This window comes from Meriones unguiculatus, chromosome 3 (genome assembly GCF_030254825.1).
Source record: "Meriones unguiculatus strain TT.TT164.6M chromosome 3, Bangor_MerUng_6.1, whole genome shotgun sequence".
Taxonomy (NCBI): domain Eukaryota; kingdom Metazoa; phylum Chordata; class Mammalia; order Rodentia; family Muridae; genus Meriones; species Meriones unguiculatus.
In genome coordinates this window covers 136,978,956-136,998,175 of record NC_083351.1, presented here as the reverse complement: position 1 = coordinate 136,998,175, position 19,220 = coordinate 136,978,956, and the positions used below count along the sequence as shown (strand labels likewise).

The 19,220-nt window shown below is 36.9% G+C and overlaps 1 protein-coding gene across 7 annotated transcripts in view; it reads left to right on the top strand.

Annotated features, from left to right (window-relative positions):
- The window catches only part of Wac (WW domain containing adaptor with coiled-coil), a 55,615-nt gene that overhangs the window by 33,352 nt on the left and 3,043 nt on the right, over positions 1–19,220 (top strand). For 5 of the 7 annotated variants that reach the window (XM_021661122.2, XM_060380622.1, XM_021661126.2 and 2 more), the window contains exons 5-13: positions 3,438–3,553; positions 4,092–4,210; positions 8,492–8,800; positions 12,849–13,094; positions 14,096–14,218; positions 15,033–15,181; positions 16,950–17,068; positions 17,803–17,989; positions 18,334–18,461. In XM_021661122.2, coding sequence (XP_021516797.1) covers positions 3,438–3,553; positions 4,092–4,210; positions 8,492–8,800; positions 12,849–13,094; positions 14,096–14,218; positions 15,033–15,181; positions 16,950–17,068; positions 17,803–17,989; positions 18,334–18,461 — 1,496 coding nt within the window. The remainder of the gene's footprint in view (positions 1–3,437; positions 3,554–4,091; positions 4,211–8,491; positions 8,801–12,848; positions 13,095–14,095; positions 14,219–15,032; positions 15,182–16,949; positions 17,069–17,802; positions 17,990–18,333; positions 18,462–19,220) is intronic. The other 2 variants (XM_060380620.1, XM_060380623.1) reach the window with 2 other exon arrangements.

The following is a 19,220-nucleotide window of genomic DNA, read 5'->3' as shown; positions in this document are numbered from 1 at the left end:
ATATGAAATTCATGGACATGATGGTGCATAACAATAATCAGAGAACTTGGGAGCCCGAGGCAGGAGACAAAACTGGGGTGATTAGTAAGAACTTGACCTTTTTTTTTTTTTTTTTTTTTTTCCCTCTTTTAAGCATGACAAGGATTTTTGGGAATGAGGAGGAAAGGGTAGGAACTGTCCACAGGTTAAAAAGCCAGATGTGAATAATAAAATAGTGTCTGTGTTACTAAAGAGAGTGAATTTCATACAAAAGCAAGTGAAGAACCAATGAAGCTTATAATATAAAGCAACTCTAGATTTGAAAATTTATAAGTTATCAAAAGTAGACTATTGAAACCACAGGAAGCAGTATAGAAAGTAAAGCATTTGAAGAGCTGGAAAGATGGCTCAGAGGTCAAGAACAAGTGCTGCTCTCTCAGTGCACCCAGGTTCAGACCCTAGCAGCACCACTTTTGACAGCTTACAAGAGATTGCCACAAGCAAGTCCCTCAATTCCAGGGAACCTGATGTTGCCTTTTGGCTCTTTGGGAATCTTCTCTGCACATATTGTACATTTTTGCATGCAAACAAAACATACAAAATATGAATTTTAAAATATTTTTTGAGAACTTCAAATAAATTTCAATAAATTTTACCTGGGTGATTATCATGTTTTAGTTGGCATTTAACCACGTCCTCCCCTACCCCTCTTTGGACAAGTAGGGTGGGATGTACATTTCTATAGAAAATTGGAACAGCAGGGGTAATACCTAGTTGAATATAAGATTATAAAATATGGAGTAATTTTAGATAATGTGTTGGGACAAGTTAGGAAAGAAATCATGCTGGTTATTTTTAAACCAAGAACTAACTGCATATATATGTGGACTTTAAACAAGGGCTCTGACTTTACTCCTTTTAAAAAAAAAAAGTGGGTAGAGCCTTATAAAGATGCTTCAGTAGTTAAAGGCCAGGCTAACAACCAGAAAGATGGGAGGGGGATTCTAATTAGAAACAGGACAGAGGGCTGCCACTACAGCTCAGTAGGTAAAGGCATTTTCTGTGCAAGCCTGAAGATCTGAGTTCAGTCCCACAAAGGAAAGAAGGAAAATTGAAAAGGGAATTGACTCTAGTGTCCTCTGACCTCTATATGCTTACCGTGGCATTCCTGCCTCTGCCCATCATGCACAAGCTTGTATGTGTACACATAAATGTAAGAAAGACAAAAGCACAACACTATGATTGAGTCCCGCCACCTCTCTATGTATCCTACCCTGATTTTGTGTGGTTGGGAAGTGCTATAAACTCAGCCTTGACTTTGCATTTCTCTAATAGCCCTCTGGTTATCAGCTATGTTGCTGTTCTTATTTTGGAGCATTGAAGTGTTCTGGGTCACTGTGTAGCTCTACCTGGCCTGCAGCTTATTATGTTGACCAGGCTGGACTAGAACTCAAGAGTTCTACTTTCCTTTGCCTCCTCCTGAGTTTAAAATTATGTGGTGCCTTGCCTGCCTCTGTAGCCAATTTTGTTTAGAGACATTCTCCTTAATATACAGAAATTAAATTTAAGAGTTACTGGGACTTCATGAAAATATTAAACAGACAGCCATGCTAATTATTTAATAAGCTGTTAGTAACTCATGAGATAATTTTGGTGTTAATTACATTTTGGTAGTCTTAGGGAAGTTGGTAGTGTGAACAACTAATGGAGATATTTTTGGAAAAGAAACAACCACATTCACGTAAGAGCTCTAAATTTGAGTTTAAGGAGAGAATAGATAGGTGTTTTGGTGTAGGTCCCTTTTGTGGAGAGGTTTGAGGTGGTTTCACTGTGTCACCCTGGCTGGCCTGGAACATGGCGGCCTCAAAGCCTTAGAGAGCTGCCTGCCTCCCCGAGGTTCCTTTTCAAAGTCAGGCGTTCCTGTGCACTTTTCTTATTAGACAGTTTATGTGAATTTGTTGTGTATCATATTGAAGATAAAAATGTTTTATCTTAAGTTGATTTAAATTTAATTAATTTAAAACACCAATCAAGCCCATCATGTGTTAGTATGTGTAACTACTAATATAGGGGGGGAAGATATTAAAATCTACTTATGATTTAGTTGAAGTTTCATAGATTTGTGTGTGTGTGTATGTGTGTGTGTGTGTGTGTGTTCACAGGTTATCACAGGTCCTGCATGGCTTCTGGGTATATACCTGTTTTCTTATGATAGATGAAGGAGGAAGAGGCCACACTTATTTTAGTAATGTTTGGAAGTATTTGAATCATGTGAAAGAAATTCAGGTTTCCTCAAGTGTTTGTGATAATACCTGAAAACTGATTTACTTACGTGGCTACATGTTAAGCTTACTTTGGAAATGTGATGTGTGTGTAGGACTTGAATTGTTAAGGCGTTTTTGTAAAGTCAGAAAAGTTGGCTCTTGCCATTGCATATTGGCATTAAATTACACCATTACTTGAAAGATTTTTTTAATATCATTTTTATTTATATACAGTGGTGTTGTACCTGCTTCACACATGTGTCTGTGTGAGGGTGTCAGATCTTGGAGTTACACAGTTGTGAGCTGCCATGTGGGTGCTGGGAATTGAACCCAGGTCCTCTAGAAGAGCAGTCAGTGCTCTTAACAGCTGTGCCATCTCTCCAGCCCTTGAAAGATCTTTAAATTAACTGCATAATAGAAATGGGGTTGAGGTGATAATTCACTTGTTTGCAGTCAGGAAAAGTTTCTTGCAGCTTGCTTGCTCTGTGGAGGGAGCTAGTGCACTATCCAAGCTGAGATTCGGTGGCAGTATACCTCAGAGCTGCAGATTTACTCTACAGCCTGTGGGGATTGCATATTCTTTGACCATTCAGGTTTTTTCAGAGATTGCCTAAATGTAAGCAGTGGTGGGTGGGGTGTTTGCTTGTTGTTTTGCTCACCACCTCCAGCACTCCCCACAGAGTCTCAGGGTAAAAGAAGAGTGGGGCCTGAGTGTTCTGACACAGAGTGTTTGTAAAGGAGCCAGAACAAAAACACTTCAAAACTTGGAGAGACCTTAGGGTTGCTGGACAGGTTCTTACTTTTTTAACCTGTCTTTTTTTTTTTTTTTTTTAATCTTCAACATCAGTTCCACATAACCACGTTTCAGACTTTCTAATTTCATCATGTTTTTATGCATATGTTTTATCACATATCTGCATGGGATCAACTGAGAAGTTTGGAAGAGAAAGTATTAGTTGTGGAGCTACTTGTTTTCTCCATTCTTTTTAAATTCAAGATCTTAACTTCACGTTCATATGCCTAAAAAAGTCATACTGTAAACTTTCAGATACTCTTACACATAAAGGTTTTAATAGACTCAGTGATCCAAAATAGATATATACGTGTATGATTAGTATGGAAATTATTAGAATTTTAATATTTTATGTCAAATGATTAAATGACACTTTGTAATTTTTTAAATGTATTTTTAAGCCTTATGATTCTGCAGATGACTGGTCTGAGCACATCAGCTCATCTGGAAAAAAGTACTACTACAATTGTCGCACAGAAGTTTCACAGTGGGAGAAACCAAAAGAATGGCTCGAAAGGTATTTGCTTTAGACCTAGTAATACTCCCTACATACTTCTGCACATTAGCATTCTACGGCATTAAATACTATCTTTAGGTTCTGTACAGTGAACCCCTTTATTTCTTTTTTATGATCTGACTTCTTTGTTGTCTTTCATGTAAAGTATTTTTTGGATATCAGGGCAACCATCTGCGGAGGCCTGTGAACATTCAGTATAGTTGATAAAATACTTAATTGCAATACAGGTCTTTATTTTATTTTTAAATAGTAGTCTTTATAATGATAACTTTTACCAGTTGTAGAATTATTGTTTGGAGTTTAAGCTATGGGTTTTAGTAGTGAGAATAGCTGGCAGTTTTTTCTCTTCATGAAAACAGGCTTAGTCTTCTGTTTACCCAAATCCCATCTTCCCAACCAGTTTCAACTGGAATCATGTTCCTTTTATTTTATTTACTGTCTTGTGCAGCATTTGGCAAGAAACGCTATTACAGAGACTAGGTACTTAAGGTAATTTTTATTCATAAAGCAATGTTTCTTTTCATTCTTTTACTTTTAGAGAACAGAGACAAAAAGAAGCAAATAAGTTGGCAGTTAATAGTTTCCCAAAAGACAGGGATTACAGAAGAGAGGTGATGCAGGCAGCAGCCACTAGTGGGTTCACCAGTGGAAGTGGAAGTAAGTGTTTTTTGTTGTCTTTGAAACAGTGTTTGTTTGTTTGTTTTTCATTTATCAATTCATAAGTTCCATCTGCATGTGTAAATTGACATGAAAAAATACGGGATTTCTATATGCTGAACATCATCTCGGCTCCCTGTGTTTCTTTCCTGGACAGAGAAATGGGTGCAGAGTGGAATGGTGGTGTACCTGTTCTCTGCATTCGTGGTAATACAGAATTGGTACACAAATATTGCAGTTCTTAAAAAGAGGATTGGGTTATAATCTTAATATGGAAGGAGTAACTGAGTCCTAGTCATACACATTGACACCACTGTACTACTGACATTTCTTTGCTAATGAGAAGCAAATTGGATTTTGATTGATATTACAATGATGTGGGAAAATTTAAACAACTCTTCTGTTTTTCATTTTCACAATGTTAGAAAATCGTATCAGATATTTCCATTAGCATAAAATAAATTTCATGGTAGATCATTTGCCTGATTGTGTCAAGCTCACATAATGTACACTAAGGCTTTTCTCTTGTTTCTTTGCAGTAGCTTTTGTGTGGTAAATGTGTTTTCAACATATCTTTGATAGTATTTACAATAATATTGTTTGGATTCCAACCCCATTTTCTGTACTTAGACATCTATTTCACTGTTGAGAGATCTGTATAAGCTGTCTTCAAGGCTTTGCAGAAACATTAAAATCTTTCAGAAACTATTTTTCAATCCTTGACCCTTGATCTCTGAGACAAAATCGTGGCCATACCATAGTGTTTTAGCGAGATTTATCTAGTGCTGTATGCAAGTGATTCTCAATAAGGAATGTTGATTCTTTAATGGGAAAAAATTATCTACAGTGCAGTTTTAGACCAGCTACATTAAATCCTCAAATTGTGCATAAAATTATACTTAATTTTTAGTGACTTTTTAATGTATTAAGTTAGAGAATTACAGAACATTGTATTTTAAGACATAAAACGTGGGGGTTTAATTCTCTGTTGCCTTTTGTCTCAGGTAACTAGCTGACTTTGACCAAACAAAAAGGAGCTGAAGGAGCCGAGGTTTTAATTTCGAAGCAATTAAGTAACATACAGTTTATTGTTACTAGTACAGTTAGTGGGTAGGGAACATGGACAAGCGACACATGGACATGAATAGAACTTTTAAAATAAACAAAAATGAAAATTTATTGCTCTTGTGTACTAGAATTAGACGGTGCTGAATTGGAGCAGGAGGGTGTCATTAGTATTAGGCTAGTAGTTTCCAAAGGGCAGCCTGTGTCTCCTGGTTTCCGGGAGTGTTGGGTGGTGGTGATAAATTTCAGCTGATTCATATCTGCCCCTTAACTGAATTCCTATGTGTACAAGTAATGAGCTCATCGGCCTGTAGCTGGATTCACAGCCTGTAGCTGGATTCATGGTTCTATACATTTTTGTTTTCTAATTTCTGAAGTTTTTCTATACTGATCTTTTCAAGTCATTCTTCTGATAAAGGTAACTGCTAAGATCTAATTGTAAACAAGGAAGGGAAGATTTCTGGGTGTGCTTTTGTATGTTGCCATATCTTCAAACTCTAAACTATTGACAACTTAGTAAGGCATGTATATAGTTTTATAAGCCTAATATGGTGTGCAATTCTTTAGTTACTATAGTAGGGAGGCAAGCACAGGTGGATCTGTATAAAAAAACTTAGAATGTGAAGCTTTCACTCTTAAGACTCAGGAACATTTTGAGGTACATGCTTTGTTTACTATATGTGTGTGCATAGAAATCAGACATGTTTATATTTACAACCAAAAACGAGATTATTTATTGTTTTAGCCCACTTGTTCAGTAGTGTTTCAGGGATTTGCTTCTGTGTTTATAATTTTGCGACTGTTAAATTATTGCCTGTACCGTTCTGATTCATTATAGCATTCAAAATAGTCTGCTGTCTGAATTATTGGGTGGCTTTCGGCCATTTCACACTCTTAATGATTCATGTTTGCCCCTTTACTGAAACTAAATTCCTCTGTGTTCAAGTGATGAGTCAATCAGTCTGTGACTAGAGTCATGGTTGTATATTTAAGTAATGATTGAGAGAACTTTACTATATTGGATTTTATTTTTTTTCTGTTGAATTTCTCCACTAAGTTATAAGGTGCTGTAGAAATAAAATTGGTATCCCATTTAATTATTTGATATTGTCAAAAACTGTTAGGTGTTTATTGCCATTTGGGTAGAATTATGCTTGGAGTGGGGCCCCTAAAGAAAGGAAAGAAGTGGGGAGATTCTTACAAAGAGATAATGGAAATGTTACTACAGTCTGAAACTCGGAATTGTATGGATAAAATTTTGGTATTAGCTGCATCTCCCCCCCCGTCCCCCCCCCCACACTTACTAGTGTTGTCTCCTCTAAGCATAGAGAAACCTCAATTGGGGTTTCTTATAGTGCTAGTGACGTTTTGGATCAGGCAGTCCTTCACTGGAAAGACTGTCTTGTACTGTTTTTTTTTTTTTTCTTTTTTTCATAATTTATTTAATTTTATTTCATGTGCATTAGTGTGAAGATGTCAGATCCCTTGGAATTGGTGTTGCAGACAGTTGTGAGATGTCTTGTGGGTGTTGGGAATTGAACCTGGGTCCTTAGGAAGAGCAGACAGTGCTCTTAACCATTGAGACATCTTTAGCCCCTGACTATCCTGTATTATAACTTGTTACTGTACCTGCTAGATTAGCTAGTCACACCAACCACCGTGGCATTTAGAAATGTCTGGAAAGCAGGGGTGCAGATAGAAACCCTTTCTTTAAACACCTTCTGTTTGGCAATGGTAGTAAGCAGTTGAAGCTCCGTCTTTCCCAGTTCCCACAATCTGCTGTCTTGGATTTAACAAGTATTTGAAGTATAATTTCATCTGAACATTTTGTGTTTAAATCATATACAACTAAAGGAAAATTTTCTAGGTTAAGAAAATACAAATTAGAGGTAATTAAGTGGTAGGGTTAGGCATGGTGTTATTTCTGATGCACTTGTCTTACAAAGTTTTGGTTGTAGTAGTGTTATGTCCATACAAGGTGGAAGGAAATGTATTGATGTGTCTGTACAGGATGTTGAATACACACGATGGTCGCAGTGGAATCTGCTTTTGTTATTGGCACAGTATGTATCATACTGAATTTATATATTAGATAGAGTTGGAGAGTTTGTTTTGATACAGTTGTGGGCTTTTGGGTGGTAAGCCGCTGTCTTGGGGACACTGGTGATTTCGAGTGACAAGTTGAAAACTGACAGATTGAGAAGTCTGCTTTTGTACCATCTTGATCTTATTTAGAAGAGCTGTATAGTAGAAAAAGACATACTTACCAGTGGCCATCCTTTCCAAAACTGTCATGATATGTCACACTCTCTTAAGAGTGTTTATTTTCTTGGATGTTACTTCGGAATATTAGAATGTATTAGATTATGTTTGGAATATATTGTCTTTTAGGTTTTTTTACTAATGACTTTTGCCTACACAATTGTTAAAATTTTCCTCCTTTTGTACTACTTTGTAGAAGCCAAGTACCAAAATTTAAATTGTTGCCGGAGTTTCAGCTATTTTCTATACTTGTTTTTGTTGTTGAGTTTAAATGCTTCTGATGGAGATAAGCATGTTTTCATGCTTATGCCCATATACATATCTTGGACTTCTCTTTTCAGAATATCATGTGAAATATTATTTTACTTTTGTCAGCATAATTTAAAATATTTTATTGGTTTTGTATGTGACACACAATTCAGCGTATGTTAAACCATCTTGTATCACTGAAAGACCAACAATAAAACACTTAGAACCCATATTAGCTCGCTGCTTTAGTATTAAAAAACCTGAAATGAATGAAGCCAGTGCTCCTTTGTAATTGAACCTCTGGATAATTATTTGAATCTGTGATCATTATTTTAAAAGAACCAAATGTTTGACTTTTTATTTTTAGAGTGTTAATTTTCATTTTTTAAAGTAAAATGTTAGAACTATTTAGTAAATTTTGTTTTTGAAATATAGTTTAGTTTCAAAGAATCCGTTAAAACAAATTGGCCTATTAAATCTGAGAAGAGATTAATATTTATAGTTGTTAAAATTCATGCTGTATTGCTATTTCTATGCCAGTGTTAAAATTGCAGCCACTAACGGGTTTGCAGTTTTATGAAAAGGAAAATAAGTACAGGTATGTTGCTCAATTAGCTGATGTTCATGACACGGGATTCTAACAGCGTTTGTTTTTCTTCCCCCTTCTGTCATTCCAACATCTCTTTTGCGAACTATGAACTACAGTGGAAGACAAGCATTCCAGCGATGCCAGTAGTTTGCTCCCACAGAATATTTTGTCTCAAACAAGCAGACACAATGACAAAGACTACAGACTGCCAAGAGCAGAGACTCACAGTAGCTCTACGCCAGTCCAGCACCCCATCAAACCAGTGGTTCATCCGACCGCTACCCCAAGCACTGTTCCTTCTAGTCCATTTACGCTTCAGTCTGATCACCAGCCAAAGAAATCATTTGATGCTAATGGAGCATCTACTTTATCAAAACTGCCTACACCCACAGCTTCTGTCCCTGCACAGAAAACAGAAAGAAAAGGTATGCCGGTCCTACTAGATACTGCACGTTGAACTGTAGTTGCAAAATACTCTTTTCTTTGGCTCAAATAAGACTCAGTTATAAATTGTTTCAGTCTTTTAGAGTGTTATTAAGTAGATTCAAGACTAAAATTAGTTTAGGTTTCTTTTATTTTTATAATTCTCAGAACCCAACATTTTGTTTTCTTTTTTGTTTTTGACACTGAAACCAATCAGCCCTCACTTCTAATGAGACTGTGAACTGAGAGAAAACATTGCAACACAAAGTCCCTTCATACAACCTTAGCATGCTCAAAAGATTAAAACGTGGCCACAGCTGGTTGGGGTGGTAGACAACGTAAGCAGCATTAAAAGCCCCTACATGTAAGGCTTTCACAATTCAGGCTTCAAGCTCAGGAAATGGGCTTTCAGTCTCAGGGAAGTAGAAGGGAGTCTGAAAACAGTAGCACTTACATATATATTAGAGAATGGTGATCACATCAGGCTGATCTGCTGGTCTGGTAGAGTGCTGAATTAAGTGATCTTTGAGTAACTTCTTTGGTTGTGTGTTTCTGTGATGCTCTGTCCTCAGGCCTTGACGAAGTCTAAGGCATTTGTGGTTTGTTGTGCATGGTGGGACCAGGCACCTGGAATAATGGTAATAAATGTGTTAGAGTTGGAGAAAAGCCCGCCTTGACCATTGTTTTAAAGTCTACTTATAATAGAAGCGTGTATGTGTTGTGCATCTAATTAAAGGATCTCACAGTAGGTGTAGTTCTATTTAATGTTGCTGTAGCATTTGAGAGAAAGCAGTTTGTGTTTGCTTGAGGGACAGAAGTGTGGGGAACCGTGAACCTCATCAGTTTTTAAGAAACAATGCCAGTGTCAGGGTGAAACAAAGGGCTCAACTGGGAGTTTTTTGCTGTTTTTGGTTTGTTCTGGTTTTTTTGTACCTGTTGAGTTGGCATTGGACATTTCTTGGTTAGCCTGTCTTAATATACAAACAGGAAGTAGCAGACAAATATAGATATACCAGAAATGCAAAAGTGTTTCTTTATCAAGTAGCACCTAATGACCTTTCCTAATTGCTCTAATGTCTCTTCTAGTTGAAAGTCCTTCTAGAGCTGAGCTTCACAAAACAAGCAATAGATTTGAGTCCTTACGTAACTGCAGTCAAGTAAGCCCATGTTAGAAGAGTCCAGTGAATTTAAATTATTAAGTTTTTCATTTAGTAAGTTAAAGGTGTGGCTTGTTTGAAGTTAGTTTTCTAACGCAGAGCAGCTATAGAAGCAGAACTGCTCATAGAGCTCATGTGAACTCTTAGCACAAGTTAACAGACCAGTTCAGAAATGGAGCAGGTAGTCATTCATTAATATGCTGGTGAGTCAGTCCCTTAGTCTCAAATCCCGTATTTAGTTTTATGGTGTCCCCAGACTAAGTAAAGTATGAGTGAGCCTGGACTTAACTGTGTCTTTACGCAGGAATGGCCTTTCATTGCTGACATAAAAAGGACATTAACTGGCTAAAGTGGACCAACCTCAAAGCAACCTGCTCGTTGTTTTAAAGTACCTTTAAGGATACTAAATGTTTTTATAAAATTGAGAGGTTGATTTAGAAAGAGAGAGACAAATAATTGTTGAATAAATATATTTATATATAGTAAATGTTACATGTAGTTCACATTTGGTCAACTTAAAAATGTTTCTAAAGTTAAAAAAATGCTTACCTTCTTTCTCCCATGTTTTTTGTGGCACTTGAAAGGTGTATTGGAAACAGCCTTGTAAAAAGAATATTAGAAAGTAATTGCATATAACACAAGTAAGGAATATATCAGAAATGCATGTTTACTGCTTACAAGCTGGTAAATTTCACTGTTAAAGTTCTTGATTACACAGAGCAGCATCAGAACAAAACCAAAATCTTTTTGTCTTCACCCTGCCTATTAGGTGATAATTTTAACACTGATAGAAGAAGATGCCTGGGAATATAAGTACTGATTAATGATTCATGGAATAAATAAAATTTCTTTGTTTCTGAGGAAAGTAAAAGAAACATGCTTTAAAGGGATAAGAGCTAAAGAAAGTCACAAATTTTATGTACAAAAAAATAATAATGAATACAAATAAATATAACAGACTCAAGTTAAACCACAGTAGGTGACAACAGATTTTCATGAGGAGAAATTGTTATCATTTCAGTAATGTTTCTTTCATTTGTCTATGGATCCAAACCAGCAAAGCTGGAAGTAGATGATAAGCAATCTGATAGTCTCAGGGCTTGAAAAATACTTCACTACTAAATGTACTTGAGATAGGTTTGGGATTTATACATTAGAAAGGTGCTATTCCTAGTTGTTTGACCATGGAAGTGGTATTGTGAAAAGACTCAGCAAGTTTGAGGTGATTCTCACCTCCTCTAGGGTCATGAAGGTTGCTGGTTTAATTCTTAGAGTTAAATACAGATGTTTGTGAAGGTTGCTGCATTAGTTCTTAGAGTTAAATACGGGTGTTTATGATTACGTTAGTTAACAATGTAATTCCCATGTGGTACTTTGGAGTCTTATACTTGGGACTCTTGGCTTCATATGTTGTGCCTTATCAGTCATAATATGCATATAATTATTAAATGGGCGTGTAGAGAAAGGAAGGCTTTTTTTTAGCAAATGTTACTGCTAAACAGTGTTAATACTGTAAGAAAACTGAACATTCTCAGTTGTCTAATCTTCTGTTATCTCACTGCCCATATTTCTAAAGCCCTTTCCTTGGTTAAGGTTGCATTCTTGCTAAGCTTGACTTACTACCAGTTTTGAGCTAAAATAACAGTGCTTAGTTGTTATTGAATGTGTATGTATAGTTACATACATGTACACATATACACATAGATAAACCTTGTCTAGATGGCATGAATTACATTTAGTGTGCTTTAGTTTCCTTCAGAAAAGTTCAGTAAATGCTTCTGTTACTATATAAAAAGCTAGTATATTGGTAGGCATAAATTTTGTCAGTGTGATTAATCTGTTTTTACTATTTTTTATTATTTTTTGGTTCACTTCAGTTTCTTGAAATCTAGTTGTTTTTAGAAAAAAAAATTGTAAACATTCTGGTTTCCTAGTACTATTACACAGGGTCTCACTAATGTAGCCACTCTTAACTCATAATTTTAAAGACACACACACAGTCACACAAGTTAAATTGGTTTGTTATTAATCTGCCAGGATATATAACTTGGTAGCTGTGCTCTCTTTCTTAAGAGAATGCTAATGTCTTCAGGGTTTATAATTCTAGTTTATCAAATACAATAAAGATTAAGCTGTTGGTACTTTGTGGTCAGGTGTATTGAATGTACACATAAGAAGTGAACACATTTACACATAAGTTTGGGAGGGAGTAAGGGTGGGGGCTACAGTTGGGATACAAAGTGAATAAACTAATTAATATAAAAAATAAATTTAATTAAATTTAAAGTGTGACGGCTTTCCATACATGGCCATCCATCTTTTATTCCCAAATACTAGGAAATGGGATTCTCCTTTATTTTTACTATTTATAGATATAAATGTTCATTGTAAAATTTTGCAACTTAACTACCACAAAATTTGTCCATAGTCTTCTCATTCATTATGTTTGTAGCTCATTTTGGTCATGACTGGTATGGCACCTACCTGATACCTATCTAGGAAGGCAGTTGTCTCTTGGTTATTGCTGTGGCTTATAGGCAGTTTTGACCTTAGGTGATCACAGTACATAAGTAAAGTCCTGTAGCCTCCATCAAGTTTTTTGCATTGTGTGCTTGGTGCATAGCATTTAGCAGTGTGATTTTCAAATTGTGTATGATCATTTATCAGGTATTTAAAAGCAACTAGATTCATGTTCCAGTTTCTCACTGATAGATAGGTGTGTATAATTATCTACCTCATTGCATTACAGCCAGACATGTATTTCCTGAGGATCAAATAGAGTTTATGTTAGGTGTGTAGCACGTGGATTATGCTGCTGGGATAGTGTTGGGATATTGTTGGTTTAGTTTCTGATGTTTAGGCATTTTTTAAGCCTTATCTCCCTTTTATTTAGAATCTGCTTCAGGAGACAAATCAGTATCACATTCTTGCACAACTCCTTCCACATCTTCCGCCTCTGGCCTGAACCCTACGTCTGCGCCTCCAACATCTGCTTCGACAGTACCTGTTTCTCCTGTTCCACAATCACCAATACCTCCGTTACTTCAGGACCCAAACCTTCTTAGACAGTTGCTTCCTGCTTTGCAAGCCACACTACAGCTTAATAATTCTAATGTGGACATATCCAAAATAAATGAAGGTAAATGGCTATCCTTACAGTTTTTGAGCATTCTATTCTGCTCTGTATAAAAGTTACTTCCAAAATTCTCCATTCTAGAATGATTCTTGGTTTTCTTTTCAATTTCTGTGTTGGGGTTTCCTGCTTCAGAATTAATACCCCCGATGTCCTTGGTCAGACAAATGTTTTAGCAGTGTCTGAATGCAGTTTTAAAGTCTGTCATTATAAAGATCATCTCCATGTATTTTCTCTATTTCATCTCTATGCATTTCCCTGTAATAGTACTGTTAAGTAATTTTTATTCATCTAAAAGGTAGAGCCTTCTGAAACTGGTTGGTTCTGTTGTTTAGTCTCTACATTTTGGTGGTTTTATTTTATTCCGGAAACTAACTGTAATTCCTTATTTTTATGTATAAATGTTTTCATATAAGCAGTCTGAAATAATTTAAACCCATCTATAAAAAGCATTCTTAGGCATCAAAAATACATGATATTCCTAAGTGCCAGCTGTTTTGGTATCCCTCTAGAAACCATGGTGAGTGCTGCTGTACAGGGCTTTATTGGTCAGGTTGTTGAAAACAGCAGCTTTTTCTTTGATTGCCAATAACAGACTCAAGGAGATAATTGGTTTACCTTTGCTGTGAACGTGCTCTCTCCCTCCGACCATTTCAAGTCTTTTTTTTTTTAAATAATTTATTTAATTTTTATTTTTTTGTGCATTAGTGTAAGGTGTCAGATCCCTTGAAATTGGCATTAGACAGTTGTGAGCTGCCACGTGGGTGTTGGGAATTGAACCCGGGTCCTTTAGAAGAGCAGACAGCGTTCTAAACTACTGAGCCAGCTCTCCAGCTCCCCATTTCAAGTCTTTATGCCGATTAGTTTACTGCGTGTGCTGTGCTTTCAGTTTGAAAATTCTAAAAAAACTAGTTTGTCTTTTTACTATTGTCATTGTTACCTCTGAATTTCAAGTTAGTGATGCAAGATGAGCTTGCTTGTTTTGATTGGGGTTTGGATGTTTGAAGTCCTTACAGCAGCTGTGACACAAGCTTCCCTGCAGTCCATCATCCACAAGTTTCTTACTGCTGGACCATCTGCGTTCAACATCACCTCTCTGATTTCTCAAGCTGCCCAGCTTTCTACACAAGGTACCCTTCCTCTTGGATTATTTAAAAAATTCTCTTTCTCTTCTGCTTTGAAATTAAGGGAAAGTTTATTTTCAGTTTGAGAAGATATTTGTTATGATAATGATTTTGTTTGACTTTTACTATTTGTATGCTCTCAGGTATGTTATTTCCTTTGCTTTAGACTTTGGTATTCACCTGACTTATTAATGTATTTAATAATACATTAATTTATTGCATATATTTTAATCAGAATATAAATTATTGAAAAGAAATTTTTCCTCAATGCAAAAAAGCAAACTATATATATACTCAGTCTTTTTTGAAATAACTCAAATAGTTGAGGAGGTGGAAGTTTGTTTGTATTATTGTTGGATGACTTTTGACTAGAGGAAGCAGAAGTAACTTTTGCCTCTTCGTTAGTTTGTGTCTATTCTCAAATTATGCAAAAGAGGTGGTGCAGTAGTACAAGGGTTTGAAAGTCCACAGACAAAGCAGACATAGCGTGTTGCAGAATCGAGGTTCAGTGGTAGAGGGCCATAGCCCTTTGTTTAGTCTCATGTGGCAAGGAACTGGACAATTCCTGCACCTAGGAGGAGAATAAGTACGAACTAAGGATAGTAAGGGTGCTACTGTGTGAGAATGAGTTCCGGCTTAGCTTTCCAGTGTGAGAAGGAAGGAAAGTTGCCTTTGCTGGGCTTTGTTACTTCAGTAAGGACATCAGCTTATGATAGATTCAGCTTTTTATCTTTGGAATGTGTGGAGCGACATAGCAGACCTCACTACATACACAAAGCATGTGGGGTCATTTGAAATTAATGACATCGTTCTTTTACAGCCCAGCCATCTAATCAGTCTCCAATGTCTCTTACATCTGATGCTTCATCCCCAAGATCCTATGTGTCTCCAAGAATAAGCACACCTCAGACTAACACAGTCCCTATTAAACCTTTGATTAGTACTCCACCTGTTTCAGCACAGCCAAAGGTATGTCATTTTTGTAAGAACTGTGAAAATGGCTAACTTTCAGCAATTCTAACATTTTAGAATCTGTATTTTTGGGAAATGTGCTTTGAGGTAGTGGTAAAATAAATGCCAGGTGACTGATACTACAGGCAGTAGGGATGAGCTGCCAGCAGGCTTGAATCTGAACCTTTTTGTGTACACTTTGTGATTCATTTCTCATTATTTTTAGGATTGTGACATGGAATTCTGTACAAACATGGTCTGTAGAAAAGTTAATATTTTTAAGAGTGAACCAGCTTCTCTGCTAAGAATTAAGTTATATCAATTTTGCACCTGTCACATTTGATTCTTGATCACAATTCACTGTGGGGTTTTTTTTTTTTTGTTTTTTGTTTATGTGTTTAGGCTCATGGGTACGTGGGTGTGGGATCATCAATTTTTCTCGACCTTATTTATTGAGGCAGTGTCTTTCAGTTGAACCCAGAGATCATTAATAAATCTAATCAGGTTAGCTAATTCAGTCTGAAAATCCTGTCCCTGTAGTTTGAGTGCTGTTGCTTGGCTGTAGTTTGGTTGGCTACCATCCTAGACTACCATTTATGTAAGTTCTGGGGGTCTTGATCCTGGGGTAGTTTGGCTGGCTACCATCCTAGACTACCATTTATGTAAGTTCTGGGGGTTTTGATCCTGGGGTTGGCATCTCTAGTATATGTTCTCCATTGAGTCATCTCCCCACTTTTTTCTTTTTAATTGAGATACTCTCCCTCTTAATAAGTGAGGTTTAGGGTTGGAGAAATGGCTTAGTGGTTTAGAGCACTGGCTGCTCTTCCAGAGGACCTGGGTTCAATTCCCAGCACCCACATGGCAGCTCATAACTATCTATAACTCCGACTCCTGGGGATCCCACCCCCTCACACATTGCAGACAAAATACCAATGTACATAAAGTAAAAAGAAATATGTTTTTTTAAAGTGAGGTTTGCAGCTTAGTTTGTATAAAAATTGTGGCCTTTTTTGTTTTATGATAAAGGGAAGAAAGTTTTATGTTTATGATAAAGGGAAGCAGGAATTATTGTAATTCTAGGACATCTGAATATATGTGTGTGTGTGTGTATATGTACATATATATCTTTGTCTAGGACATCTGGTGTGTGTGTGTGTGTGTCCAGATGTCTGTCCTCCATTTTCAGCCATGGGCCTTTCTTGTTTTATCTATAGGGTAACAAAAAAAATTTTTTTGTTGATTTCTCAATTGAATACATATACACACTATACATACTTGCAAACTCATGTTGATATGTGCTTGAAATCAAGAGTATTTGTGTTCCGGTATATCTGATGTTACAGAATTCATAAAGAGAAATGCTGTATTAGAAAACTGCTGAATAATAGCTATTATTTCTGGTATTAGTAATGTGCTTTCATGATTTTCACTATAGGGTTTTATAAGAGCTGATGGGTCAAATTTTAACTTTTTGGGTCAGAGAGAGGGCTAAGTTGTTAAGAGTAATTACTGAAGCAAGATAGGAGTTTGGGTCCCAGCACTCAATTTTGGTGGCTCAACAGATACCTAGAACTAGCTCCAAGGGATCTAACACTTAAGTAAAGCAACTCTGATTTTGACTTTGTGAAAACTGCTAATTTTGTGTTTATTAACTAGATGGTGTGGGTATATGAATTGTGACAATTATGTTAGTCCCTGTAGGATGCCATCAGTATTCAAGTTTTTTTGTTTATCTAATTTTCTTGCAATTTGCCTGTGTGATACTTACCAGATTTTGACATTTTAGGTTAGTACTCCAGTAGTTAAGCAAGGACCAGTGTCACATTCTGCTACACAGCAGCCTGTAACTGCTGACAAGCAGCAGGGGCATGAACCTGTCTCTCCTCGAAATCTTCAGCGCTTAAGGTTAGTTGCTGTGCGGTGAGACTATGTAGTTGTTACTAATGTGGCATCCTGTGCTGTTTGAGCAGGATATACATGATAGTACTTCACAGAAGAGTGTCATTGTTCTATGTAACAGGTCTGTGGGTGACTTTACTGAACAAGTCACACAGTTTACTCCTACACTCTTTGTAGGCAAGATAAATGTTGGGTCGAAAGTTTAATGGGTGGGAAGGTGTCCCCGCTCCTACCCACTGGGAGGGCCGCCTGGCTACAGGAGGTGGCAACTTAAGGCTTCTTAACCCTGCTGCTAGGAATCTTTGTCGCTTTTTTGGTCTCGCATTATCAATGTGTTCACTCAGAGTTCTCAGTGAAATGCCTTTGTTTTGCCTTAATGTATTTCACTGTTTCAAGAACAGTTTGATACTAAACAGACACATACTTAACACCTGTTAACTCGACGTCTAGAAAATATTCATATGTGCCTTATATCTGACTATTGATTTTGCTCTGAGATCATTCTGCTCTCATTTGGAGTTTCAGTTTCAAATTTGATAGAAACCCCATGTTCCAAAGACTCTTCTTAAAAGTGCATTGAGTAATACATGATATTCTTTGGATTACCGGTTTTATTTGATAATTTTAAAAAACATTGTTTTGCTAAGAATTGAGATATTTTGAAATTAATGCACATTTTTTCTAATGCCATCTAGAAATTTCCTTGCAGCCTCCTGTGCATTCACTTGTTTCTCTTGCAGCAGCCAGAGAAGTCCGTCACCTGGTCCAAATCATACATGTAGTAGTAATACATCAGCTGCAGCTGTGGTACCACAGAATGCATCTGCTCGCCCTGCATGCTCACTAACACCTACTCTAGCAGCGCACTTCAATGATAATCTCATAAAACATGTGCAAGGGTGGCCTGCAGACCATGCAGAGAAACAGGTATGGCTCTCCCTTTTTCTGCCTTGCCTCCCTCCTCCCTCTTTTCTATTTTTTCTCTTTTTTTCTTCTGTGTGGTGCTTATCTGAAACTTACTGTGTAAATGTGAAGCCGGTGTGAAATTTACCGTCTTATCACTTCCTCCACTAGAGGGCTGGGATGACAGGTATGGGCTGATTGAAACTGTATCTTTAAGAACTCCGAAGAGAAAACCAAAACACTCTTCACCATTGAAGAATCTTGTGTTTAGACATGAACCAAGTTTTATTCTGTGCTTTTAGTGTAAGTTCTTTATAGTGTATGTAAACATGTTCGTGTTTTATGTGAGCTTCATTCTTTAACTACAGGCATCAAGATTGCGAGAAGAAGCCCATAATATGGGAAGTGTTCACATGTCAGAAATATGTACTGAGTTAAAAAATTTGAGATCTTTAGTTCGAGTATGTGAAATTCAGGCAACTTTGCGAGAACAGAGGTAGGTTTTTCACTGTATTATTTGTTTCCATATAATATATATGTATATTATAATAACATTAATAGCTTTGGGTTTTGAATGGGTGAGTTTAATAAGCATATCAGAAGCAATAGTAAAAAAGGAAGAACAGCAGGTAAATCATAACAAAAGATCAAACCAGGTGATGAGTTCCTGACAAATTTTTCAGACATAGCAGTGTGCAGTCTGGGTGAGCTTCTGTTTTCCATTCCCACCATGGGAAAAACAGTATCACCTGTACTGGGAATGCTCACCTAGATTTTCTTGAACTGTTTATCATTTTCTTAGTCACATGAGTGGGAACTGACCTGCCTTATGAGAAGGAAGATTCAGGAGACTTGAAATAAATGTTCTGGTAGCTTCAATAGCACATGACAACGAATGTAACGTGTATTACCTGTGTGTGTGTGTGTGTGTGTGTGTGTGTGTGTGTGTGTGTGTGTGGCATCTTCTCAGTTGCTTGCCACCTTGTGGTTTTGAGGAAGGATCTCACTGACCTGAGAGGTTAAATTTGGCCAGCAAACCCCAGAGAGCCTCCTGTCTCTGCCTCCCCAAGGCTATGGAGATCACAGACACATGCTCTTCCATCTGCCTTTTTAACATGTGTGCTGGGAATGCAAGCTCAGATCTCTTAATTTGTGCAGCCTGACATTCTTCTAGCCTCGGAAACACGCTGTTGTTTTACAATTATGTATGGTGTTTTTCCTACCCATATCTGTCAGAAGCACCTTTTAAGATTCC